Genomic DNA, 12,678 nt, shown 5'->3' with positions numbered 1-12,678 from the left:
ATCATGAACAGTAAGTTACTGTTTCAGCAAAATATATGTACGTTGATGCCCTTCTATTAGTAGAAACTCATCAAGAAGTAAATGTAAAGTATCTTGATATGAAGATGCACAAGAATGGTGACAAATTTCTTAGGATTTTTTTTTTTTTTTTTTTTTTTTTTTTTTTTTTTTTTTTTTTTTTTTTTTTTTTTTTTTTTTTTTACAAGTTGATAAAAATGCCATATCACATATGTTTAAGCTGTCTGGTGAGCTACAGTGTATGTGTGATGGAAGTGAGACAACTATATCAAGCCAAGAAAAGGGACATTGACTTTTCAACATAATGGAAACACTGGAGATCACCTTCTGGTTGAAGGAAGATAATGGTAATAGTGAATGATATCAATTTATTGTTAGATGCCAGAAAATACAGGTACTTTCATGGACTGTCACATCTCAGAAAAATCAATACATCATATCATCATAGGTCCCTCAAGTCACCAGAGTCAAGTAAGTACAGTAATCATTTTCGGAGGCTACACCAGTTAAGAAAGAGGAAGAAACTTTATACTTTAAGGAATATCTTCTCCAAGGCAAGCTGTTTGTGGCTTATCAGCTCATTTGGCTATTAACCAGAAATAATTTCATATGTTTAAAGTTTTCTTGCTGCTCAGTCAGGTCTTACTTGACATCACTTAACCCTTAAGCAGTCACGCGGAGTGTTCAGAGCACCCCAGTCATCCTTATCAATGGATTATTACATAATGAATAGGAGTATAACGTCATGTTCTTTAGTACCTTTCTAGGACATAATATGAAATCTTTGAGTAACAATAGAAACTACAATGGAAGCGCAAGTTCCAAGAAAACATGCAACAATGTGCCTTGGGGTGTTGTCTGCACCCTGCACGACTCTTTATGTTGCAGTGCTGAGAGAAAGCGTACAGTTGTGTTCTGCAGCAACTGCTTGTATTTTATTGCTCTCTGCAGTTAGAACAGCTATGGATCATTACAAAATACAACAAGAAAGAGTGCAGAAGCTTCTGGAAGAGGTCTTAGATAAAACTTTTGAAGGAGGAGAAGAGGAAGAGGAGGAAACAGACAGTTGTGGAGTTCTCTCTCATCACAGTGGCACCTAAATGGAGGATGAAGACAACCTGGAAGTGGAACTGCAAATAAGTGCAGCAGATAATGAAAGCAAGCATGATTTTTTTATTGGAAAGGATACGGTTACAAAATGGATGAAAAGTTGTCCTAGTTGTAACATAAGAACTAGAAGTGTAGACCTCATTATTTATCTTCCTGGTGTGAAAGCTATCGCAAAATCTGCAAAAACTGCTGTGAACTGTTTTTTGATATTTATAAATGACATAATAATTATAATGACTACCTCATGCACAAATATTATCAATGAGGTTACGGTGCTTTTGTTTGTTATTGCATTGTTTGCGATTCGATGATATTCGAGACAGACCATGGCTAAGAGAACTTCATCGCCTAGCTGCATTCGGATAAGTATTTGAATTATTAATGACAGACTGTGTCAGTAATTATACTGTGTCTGAATATACAACAGTGGATGAACAACTGGTTGCATTTAGAGGCAAATACAGTTTCCAACAGTATATAGCAAGCAAACCTGCAAAATATGGTTTGAATATTTTCAGCTTGTGTGAAGCAAGAACATGGTATACTTTGAGGATAGAAATCTATGTTGGGAAACAGCCAGAGGGTCCCTTTACATCATCAAACTAGCCTAAGGAGATAGTAAATAGACTTGTATGGCCTATCGAAGATACAGGATGCAATGTGACACTAGAAAAATGGTTTTGTTCCATATCACTGGCTGAAGAGCTCCTGAGAAAGAAACTTACAGTAGTAGGAACTCTTTGAAACAATAAGTGGGAGCTTCCTCTAGACATTGTTTGCAGAATAGGTCGTGAACTTAGAAGCAGTCTTTTTGGATTCAGAAAGGATATCACCATAGTTTCATATGTGCCAAAGAAGGGCAAAAACGTTATTCTCCTTTCATCTTTGTATCATGATGGTGCCATTGCCACTAATACTGTGGAGGAGAAGAAACCAGAAATTATAACAATTTACAAAAAGACCAAAACAGGTGTGGACACAACGGATGAAATGTGAGCTACTTACGCAACCTCAAGAAAAACTAGATGCTGGCCACTTGCCCTGTTTTTCCAAATGACTAACATTGCTTGCACTAACACCTTCATCATATATGCAAATAATAACAATGAGAGGATTTCCCAAAGAATGTTTTTACATGATGTTGGAAGGTCATTTGTAAAATGGTTCAAATGGCTCTGAGCACTGTGGGACTTAACATATGAGGTCATTAGTCCTGTAGAACTTAGAACTACTTAAACCTAACTGACCTAAGGACATCACACACATCCATGCCCGAGGCAGGGTTCAAACCTGCGACTGTAACGGTCGTGCGGTTCCAGACTGAAGCGCCTAGAACCTCTCGGCCCTAGTGGCCAGTAGAACCTCTCGGCCCTAGTGCCCAGCAGTCATTAGTAAATCCCATAGTGTGCAAGAGATCAGCCACTCACTCCCTGCCTAAACAAGTTAGATTGAAAGCTGCAAAAATGGCAGGAATTGAAGACATCAACAATGCACCACCCTCTGAACAAAGAGTACTTAATCCCAGGCACTGCACAGTTTGTTTTCGGAGTAAAGATATAAAAGTTAAATCACACTGTGCTCGATGTTTGAAAGTTATGTATGTGAAACACATGAGAAATGTGTGTGAAAAGTGTTACGCTAACACACCTCTTGCAGCCAGTGATAGTGACTCATTTCGTAAAATGTTTGTGTGAGTTGACAGAACAAATGTTTAATTATATGTATAATGTCTTATACCTGTAACACAGTATGAAGCATAACAGAAATAAATAATTAAACAAAATATTGTAAGAAAATGAGAATTATCGCATATGTTTCAAATAACCCAATTTAATACTAAAGTAATATTACATAAAATGATAATGTACCAGGAGATAACATTCTACATAGCCATTTGTCAAGTAAACATATTCATATCAGTGATATGCTGCACAACAATGTCATTATAGCCACTTTTATTTGGGGTGTTAGCAACACCCCATGTGACTATTAACGTTATGAAAAGCCGCGTGACCACATCAGGGTTAACCTCAATTTCTAGTTTGTTCAGAGTAGTTTGTATTCCATATTACACTGTATGTTCCTTGTAACTGGCTAGGTTAAATGTTCTTGTGACTGCAGGTAGGCAGCAGAGGGTACAATTTTAAGCATTAACATTTTACAGTTTTTCCTGTAGTTCACACCAAGACTGCAAGAATATTTTCCATGTTTCAGGTATCCTTGAGAATCCTCAGATCTTGGAAGACATTTTGTTTATGCAGTATGTAGCTTTATGAGTTATTTACCAGGTTTTTCTAAGAATATTCACTTTCTTGTTAATTTGTTGAAGGTCACAAAATGTAAGTGTTGTATACAGAAATGTGTAAACTGCTGTAAAACATGAACATTGGCCAGTGATTTATTTTTGTTTGCATGGATAAGCACTTATTAGTTGATAGAGTGGGCCAACAGTCTATTTAGTAATCCCTTTTGTAATCCAACATCATTGCTAGCTTTTTGTCATCTCTGTTGCTGATATGAACATTGGTATGCATCATACTCATAAATATTACATTTTTGTTTCTCTTTAGTATGCAATTGACAGCACTCATATTATTTTTGAAGTAAGATGTTGACCTATAAAAGTTCCTGTTGGTCATTTGCTGTGAAAGTTCTGGTTCATTTTTCCAAATAAATCCTAGTAGTGTCACTTTTCATTTTAGCAGTTGCTGCCTAAAATCATAAGGTTACATGCAAAACTCTTTAATTCACTGACAAGATCAAGTGCAACCCTCAAACCTTGGTTTTCCTATTGCTCATTTTGTTACTTTGCTCAATAAATTTGTGCTTTCAGTTCACACAATGTTTTCACTGCTCATTTACTTGTAATATACTGTCTGAAGGGACATCGGCCTTGAAACCCTAGCAACTGTTCATTGACAGTCCTGTTGGCTCCAGGATTACATAACTTGAAAATTAATTTTCTCAATGTTTCTCAGACGTTATGACTTACAGCACATATGCCAGTATACTGAATTTTTTCTCTGTTTTATTTTTTTATCAAATTACAAAACATGTAGTATTTAACTAAATATTTCTAGTGGCATTGTCACCCAGCTTGCTTCCTCCTTTCAAAAACTTTTCGTCGACATGCTATACAGTCCACATACATCAGCAAATAAAAACCCTAAATTTGCTTGAAATGGAATATGGTTAATATTTACCCATTGTTGACCACAAATTCACTCACCTTAATACTTTTCATCTTCATAATTTTCAATTCTGTAAAAGATGACTTCAAATTAACATTTTATGTCAGTTATTCTGGTTGCTGCCTACCTTATATTTCCACATTTGTTTCTGATGATGCTGGCTACAGAGAGATCACTCAGTGGTAGTATCATACATCACTGCCATTTTCTAGTATGATTTATCGAGTGAATAGTTTATGCATTGTTCACAGAACATTGATAGTAAGAGTAATCAGAATCTTCACTTTAGAACCATTACTCCATATAATCTTCACATTTAGAAACTGAATTGTCAGAATCTGAAGCATTTACAATCAGTTCTACCTCAGGATCAATTAGTACTTTGTTCACCATGGTGAGTGTTCACAAACTAAGTTACAACTTTACAGCAAAACTGCTTTTCACCGGTGTCTACTGTCAAAGTCAACAATATGTGTTGACAGGTGTTTCCAGTGACTGGCTTTCTTGGTAATAATATGAGCCAAAATTTAACATATCACTTACCACTTTCATGCTTAATAACAACACTGGAACAGGTATACCAATTATAGGCATCTCACTAGTGGGTAACACCATCATTATCTTCATTGGATAATTCTGTTAACTTACAGTAAACAGAGGGTAGCACAGGCTTGTGCACAACACTGTGGTATGGCCAGACATGAAGAATGCTTACTCAAATTGATAATTTCTCATAGATATTGGTTTTTCACGGATACAAAGCTTTCCTCATTCTCATTTGCTACTGGTACTGGTAAGTATCAGTCAGATTAATGTCTCATCGACATTAGGGGAAGGATGGATAGAAAAATAGGGTTCCACATGTAATTAATAATGACACTTCATAAGTAGCAGATGTTAGATTAGAAAAGGATAAGAAAGCAAGATACCTCTATCTTTTTCAAAGGAACCCACACATCTTAAGAAATTAAGGAAAATATGGGAAATGTAACATATGGGTGGTCAAGTGAGGATCTGGACTGCACACCTACATGTGAGTCCAGGTCATTAATTACTGTACCATTTTACTTAGTTCCACAGACATGAGTTTAATTACCACAGACTTACTAAACTCTACTCAAACCAATCTGTTAAAAGTCATGGATCAAAACTGTTCCCAAACTTTATTGTTTTCTGTAGGAATTCATGACAAAGTAAAACACTATGACAAATTAGTCACCATTATCAAGATAAAAAGAGGACCTTCAGGTTAGTATGGATGTATCTTTAACCTAAATACTTGTTAGTTTATTTGGTATGACACATCACTGGCCAAAGCTTGAAATAACTGAGTTGTGCAAGAGTTTCTTGATGTTCCTTCATCAAAATCTTATTAGAAATAACATAGCTCTGCAGGAGAAGTGCTTACCATCTAACACAAAGTTGTGCTAAATTTTGTTGTTTCAAATTCATGGTAAGCTAAAATAACAATTACCTTGCAATAAACCCAGTGCTGATCCAGGTCGTGGGATAGGATCAACCCCAAGAGCAATTTTTCGAAGGTTAGTTTCGCTAGCACTTGGTCTGGCTAACATCAGATTTGATGTCCTTGGTAGCAGTCCATCAAGAGAAGTCTGTCGCAAGGGTGAAAAGGACCTGTTCAATTGAACACAGATTATGGTGTCATAAAATATTTAAAAATGAAAAATGTCAATAATTACTTATGTATAGATATGCATATAAATATCCTATGATCTACTTAATATAAGCTACTTCACAGAGGCAAACTGATGAAATTGTTGAAAGTAAAGTCTACTCTGGAACTAATATTAAGTCATATTTATTTTGAGAATACAAAAAATGATTTTTGTTCTTTGTTTTCTAATGTCTACTTAGAGAACTGCATGTTTTAGTGTAATTAAAGGGCTTTCTTCTAGATAAATGAAACCTTGATTTTTGAACACATAATTTATTGATAAGTATGTGTGCATAAGCTTTCCTTCATTCAGAAGAATTCTGTCATTTAACTCCTGTGAAGAGTGTTTAACTCTCTGAGAATCTGAGAACCAAGAAACCTTGTTAACTGACAGTTTAGTTTGATACAATGTGTACTTCACAAAATGTAATGGAAAAAGTGAGCTAATATTAATATCTTCTCCTTGTTTTTGTTATACTTTTGTGGCTCAGTGGGCCAGAGGGTAAATGACATCCTAAAGATGCTATAGTTTGTTATATCCCCTGTTGATCCTAGTCTATTTTCTTATCACTTCTTCACCTGTGGTAATGTGTCATTAATGTGAAAAATTGGAAGTTGGAGAATGGTTTTGAAGCCATCTAATCTAGAAATAAGGTAGTTCAAAGGCTGGAGGAAGGCAGGAAGCCATACCACAACCAGTCGGACCATACCTCCTGGTAAGATGAGGACAGCTTAGGATGATAATGAAACAGTGTTATTTGCTATTCATCAATCTCCATTTCATGTCTTTGTGGCAAATGTCATTTTCTGTGGCAGTCTGCACCAAAACCCAGTAAAATCATTTCAGTTGATTTAATCTACAGAGTACAGCAAGTTTCATTCATAACCATTATTTTACATCATCTAGTAATATGTACCATCTTTGTGTCTTGTCATCTGTTCAGTAAACTTCATAAGCTCCAGTTCCTTTTCTTAGATAACATTAGTAATACTTACACAATTTATTTTCCTTACTGCATTAAGTTTTTTAACAGTAAAGTATTTTACATGTTTGAACCAAATATTATTGATGTAATTTGTATGGCTTGATGCCAAAGACCCAATATCAGAAAGTGAAGGGGTAGGGAACGGGAAGGGGAAGGGGAAGGGAAAGGGAAAGGGAAACGGTGGAAGGGGGGAAGGGGAAGGGGAATGGGAGAAAGTGGGAAAGGGAGAAAGGGGGAAAGTTGGGGAGTGGGGAGTGGTGAGAGGAGAGGGGGAAGGGGGAAGGAGGAAGGGGGAACAGGCTAGGGGAAGGGTTAAGGGGGCAAGGGGAATAAAGATAATTTTAAGACCTGGTGTTTTCTCAGCAACTAACATTTAGTATGCAAATTTTAAATCCAGTACTTACAATTAATCAACTTTGTACAAAGAAACTTTTATCAATCATATTGTCACATGATAACCACAATAAAACCCAAATCAAGAAACAGGGTCATCAGTGGAGTGCATCACTCAGCACTGAAAGCATGTTTATTACAAACACCAACATACAGCCAGAATATAACTGACTTCCTGGATGGAGAGCACTACTATTTATACAGACAGTGAATATTCCAGAATACGCAAACATTTCAAACAAATGAAATTTCAATAACCTTCCACAAATGATATGTACCAAAATCACAAATAATTGTCAGTGATCAGATCTGATGTGGTGGCCTGGAGCAAGCCAACCAATGACACCAACTGCTACACCACAATGCATGCAGTACAGCTCATGGCACTGCTCCCACTCCTATAGAAACAGTGACCTGCTGTTTCAGAAATTCTCATTGAAGCATCCTGTATCTAGGCCTTGTCAGTGTCAGTAGTCCTCTGTATGACAGCAGTGGCAGATCCTCACACACTGGTCATGTTGTCTCATCCTCTGCAATGTGACAGTGAAGCAGTCTACAATTTCCATGATGGAGAAGTGACAGTCATCAGTCTGTGCCTCAGTATTGTAGTAAGGCCTCATGCATAGGACATGAATGATGTCACATCAGTTTTGTCTTCTTGATGTGGGCTTGTAATCCCATCTTTGTATGTGACAGTCAACAAGCAACGAAGAAAATGATACAGCCCTAGCACTTTACTGACTTCTTCAGTAGTTCCACTTTCCGCAGAGATGCAAAAAAAACCATACCCAGTCTCCCAGGCTGTATCTGACTGGCCATTGCTTGGTATTATAGTCCTCCCAGTCTTCCTTCTGGGTGTCTAGGCCCCATATGCAAGCCTGCTGCCTTGATTCTTTGGTCCTGGTGATATGGTGTTTCATGTATTCATAGTGAGTATTGTCCAGTTTAAATAGGAATAGTGTATCCATCGTCATTTTGGCCTTAAAACCATGGTGCAGAAAGAACAGTATGAAGGCTGAAGTGTCATGCTTTGCTGTGTTGTGCCTGAGTATCACAACAGGTTGTATTGTATACCAACCACCCTGTTTAGCATCAGTGCATACTGAGAGCATAACTTCTAAGGTCTTACTAAACTTTTCTGCGAGGCCATTCCTCCATGAGAGCCTGGCAATTGTCATCTCATGGGTGATGACACAACATGATATTGCCTCTGATACTAGCTTTAAGTAGAAAGCTTTTTCACAGTCAAAGATCACCATACAAGGTGCTTTGTGCTTCAAAAATGATGTCTTCTACATGGAACCTAGCAAATTCTTGGACCTTGACAGTTGACACACCTTTTGTGACATCATAGCAGGTGAGTTAGTTAGTACAGGCTATCATTAATCAATTTCCATTTGTTGACTTCAAATTTCCCAAAGAGGTTGATTTCTATTTGGCTGAGTGGTGCAAAATTGGTATTAGATGCCATGAAGGTAATTATGGTATACACTTCTATCACTGATATTCCTTACACATAGTGTCTAACGAATTAGTAGAGGTCTGACCAGTGATACCTGCATCTGATTGTATCTAAAATCTTCATCTGTCCCAGTTAGCCACATGTTGGAGCATGATGGAAAGCCGGCCGGAGTGGTGCTTCAGTCTGGAATCGCGAGACTGCTGCGGTCGCAGGTTCGAATCCTGCCTCGGGCATGGATCTGTGTGACATCCTTAGGTTAGTTAGGTTTAAGTAGTTCTAAGTTATAGGGGACTGATGACCTCAGATGTTAAGTCCCATAGTGCTCAGAGCCATTTGAACCATGATGAAAAACTTTAGGACAGCTGACCATAGATGAACTGGGATGATGAACAACTTACCCATCCCACTGGATCATAATTTCTCCTATACAATGTTCTTTCTATAAACCGGAATTCTTGTTTGGTTGGTTTCTTATTCTTCAATGCTTCGGTAGTTTACAGTAATGTTGTATCTTCCCTCTATTCAGCAGAAATACCATTTAATGTAACACTCACTGAGATTTTGTCCATGCTGCTGTGTTCCGATACATGACTCCTCAAAAACCACGTAGTGTCATTGTGTATGCATCCATTTTTGCACAGCCCTACCACTGTGATGTTGTATTCCTAAAGTTTCTGTGCCCATCTCACCAGTCGACCCAAAGGATCATTCAGGCTTGTCAGCTCACATAAAGAATGGTGATCCATCACAATGGTGAATAGTATACCAAATAAATATGACAGAAACTAGTTGATGACACAAAAAACTGTAAGGCACTCTTTTGCATTTGTAGAGTAGTTCTCTCAGACTTGGAGAGTCCTCAGGAAACATAAGATATCGTCCTTACAGTACCTTCCTGAATTTATACAAGAACCATACCTATCCGTTAACTGCAAGTGGGTGTGAATTTCTATCTCAGCATTCTTGTAATGCAGTTCTAGGACTGGAAAAGATGTTAGTGTCTCTTTAAGGAGAAAGAAAAATCTGTGTGCACCTCAATCCAGGAAAATTTGGCCTCTCCCTGCAGTAAGGGCCATGCCTTGGCAGTACAGAAAGCATTTATGAATTGCCACTAGTACAATCACATTTTGAGAAAACTACTCACATCAAAAATGTGCCTAGGTTTCAGAAAAGCTGTGACTACTATTGTTTTCTCAGGATTAGAATGGACACCATGCCATTCAGTGGGTACACCAAGATTTTTAATTCTTGTATGGTGAAGAGGCACTTTTCCAGATTTAAGCAAAGGACTGTTGTGTGTATACATTTCAGCCTGGTTGTCAGACAACTTAGATGTTCTTCAAATGTCTTCAAAAAAATTAAAATAACATACATATAGCATAGCCACACTGTCCATTTAAAGTGTAGAAGCAAACTGTCCATCATATGCTTGAACGTGACTGGGGCATCACATAGTGCAAGTGGCATAGGTTTGCTGTCATAGAGGCCATCAGGATTTACTAAGCTAGTATTTTCCTAGCCAGCCTCATCAGTCTTCATTTTCAAGTAGGTTGTCTGCATATCCATAGCTGAGCTGGTTTCCTCAACCATTATATTGTGTCATCAAAGTGCGGCAATGGGTAGACATATTTTTTTGCAATTTTATTCAGCATTGGTAGCAGATACAGAAATGCCATGTGCCAGTCTTCTTCTTCACAAGGACCACAGAACAGGACCAAATACTCTCTGAAGGATTAATGATGCCATTTTGCAGCATCTCCACCAGTTCCTCTTGGATTATCAGATTATCCATCATTCAGCCAGCAACACCTTATACGAGTGACAGATAACTGGTGGATGTACCACAGGGCTGATACAACGTTTTACCATGGGCCACTTGGTCTGTCTTTTCTCCACTTCAAACTTGAAAACATCTGATAATTGGCACAGAACAACTAACACTTGCTGACATTGTTCTTCTATCAGACCAGATCTTATTGGCCATTTATAGTAACTTCCTCCTCTACCTTGCCTGTAGTGGTAGCAGGGAATGATGCCATTGATGATGCCATTAAGCTGCCCTTTGTGGACTGGGTTGTCTGTCCCTAGGTATTAGCTGTGGCTGCTCATGACAGTTAGTGTTCCAAAGTTCTCCTTGAACACATACACTGCATTTGATCATTATTTGCACATATATTTGTTTTGTGAGCCCTATCAGGTTTTCACAGTTGACAGAACTTCACATTTGCAGCTTTCAGTACAATAGCTTTTGTGTCACCAATCATAGCCTTCTTTAGTTGGCAGCAATAGGCATTCAACATTACAGAAAAGGCAGATTGATCATTGATGATAACATCAATGAGATTTTCCTACATCTTCATGACTGTCATCCATGGAGGACTTTCATCTCCTTAGATGCCTTGCTTAGCTTTCCTGAATTTGGCAGCTAGGTACCAACGTAGGTAACAGTGAATGACTAGTGCATATTGGGGAGCAACCTCATCCTGGGTACAGTAATGAGGTTTATCCAACAGATTGACTATAATCATTTGCAGTTGATGGGTGTGAATAGAATGGTGTACAACATCTCCAGGTTGAAGTGGAAACTGTTGTGCTGTACAAAAATACGCTCACAAGCACAACAGTGGGTTGTTTGGTTTGCTCCAGGAAGAGACTGAGTGGAACTACAATATGTAAAATATTAGTTCCCTTTATTACAATATAGATATGAAGATTTAATCAACTTTGTACAATCCATTTCCACAGAAATGTTCTGAGTATTTACAACTGACTCTAAATGTTAAATTATCTCTTGATGCAGTCAAATTTACAAGACTCTTCACTTGAAGTACAACTGACATGACGTTCACTGTAATTTCTGTCTATGACATTTAATACATTGGTGGTCTGTCTAAGACAATGCTGTCATTTTGATCATTGATTACACACTGGCCAAGCATTCCTCTGCTCAGCTCTAAGTAGACCAGCAGTTGTGTCTGCATAGCAGAGCTCTAGGAAGTGTGGCTACACTGGTATTTCTCATTTGTCAGTGCAGGATGCAGCAGCTATACTGTTCTGTGCTTTTGGTGTGAACCTTGCTTTGGCATCCCATTCTTTGGACAACACCACAAAAATATACAGATGTGTTGTCCTCAGTCATCCAAGTGTCATGTCTTCTGTGGAGCATTGTACTTGGTGGGGGACTCAGGTGTACCTGTGTCAATCAGGTGCTGGGTTGTCATTTGATGTCTGCGGCATAAGTACGATTGGCCGAGTCCATTCTTCTTGGTATTTTTATCTGATATTTTACGTTGGTAATAAAGATTGATACATATCTTCTTCAACATTATGTATTACTTCCTGAAGTATGGGGTCAATATTCATGGCTGCTATTTCATACTTACTTGATGTGGCAGTTCTGGCTATCTTATAACACTGTATATCTTCTCTCACTGCCTGGCATATAAGAAGGGTTTGGTCATATTGGTCTTCCATAACTGTCATAGGGGCCATGTTCATGAGTCAGTCATACCACTTTAATCTGACTCTTTTTCTAATGTGTTTCCTCAGTGCATGGGCACCACTTGATGAATTTCTCTGTTGTTGTGACATTCTTGACTGGAAGAGCTTGGCGCACATCTTCTGTGACTTTGTTAATCAAGTGTCCATGTAGATAATGGCTTTTACATTTCCTAATTCGAGCCAAAGTGATGCAGATGTTTCAAAGTATCTGATGTCTCCACCAAAGAATGTCACATCATGACAAGAATCAAGTCCAAATCCAAAAGCAGGCTCACCAATCAATTATAACACTTAACATTGAAGGAACTTTTATTACGAACACCAATGCACAAACAGAACAGA

At 37.9% G+C, this 12,678-nt stretch overlaps 1 protein-coding gene across 1 annotated transcript in view; it reads right to left on the bottom strand.

Moving 5' to 3' along the window:
- LOC126471469 (uncharacterized) overlaps nucleotides 1-12,678 on the bottom strand; it is a 268,925-nt gene that overhangs the window by 165,928 nt on the left and 90,319 nt on the right. Inside the window, exon 9 of the mRNA XM_050099666.1 lies at nucleotides 5,794-5,954. Within this exon, the coding sequence (XP_049955623.1) occupies nucleotides 5,794-5,954 (161 nt within the window). The remainder of the gene's footprint in view (nucleotides 1-5,793; nucleotides 5,955-12,678) is intronic.

The sequence above is a fragment of the Schistocerca serialis genome, chromosome 3 (genome assembly GCF_023864345.2).
Source record: "Schistocerca serialis cubense isolate TAMUIC-IGC-003099 chromosome 3, iqSchSeri2.2, whole genome shotgun sequence".
Lineage (NCBI taxonomy): Eukaryota > Metazoa > Arthropoda > Insecta > Orthoptera > Acrididae > Schistocerca > Schistocerca serialis.
The sequence above is the reverse complement of the archived record's forward strand: the minus strand, read 5'-3'. Positions and strand labels throughout refer to the sequence as shown.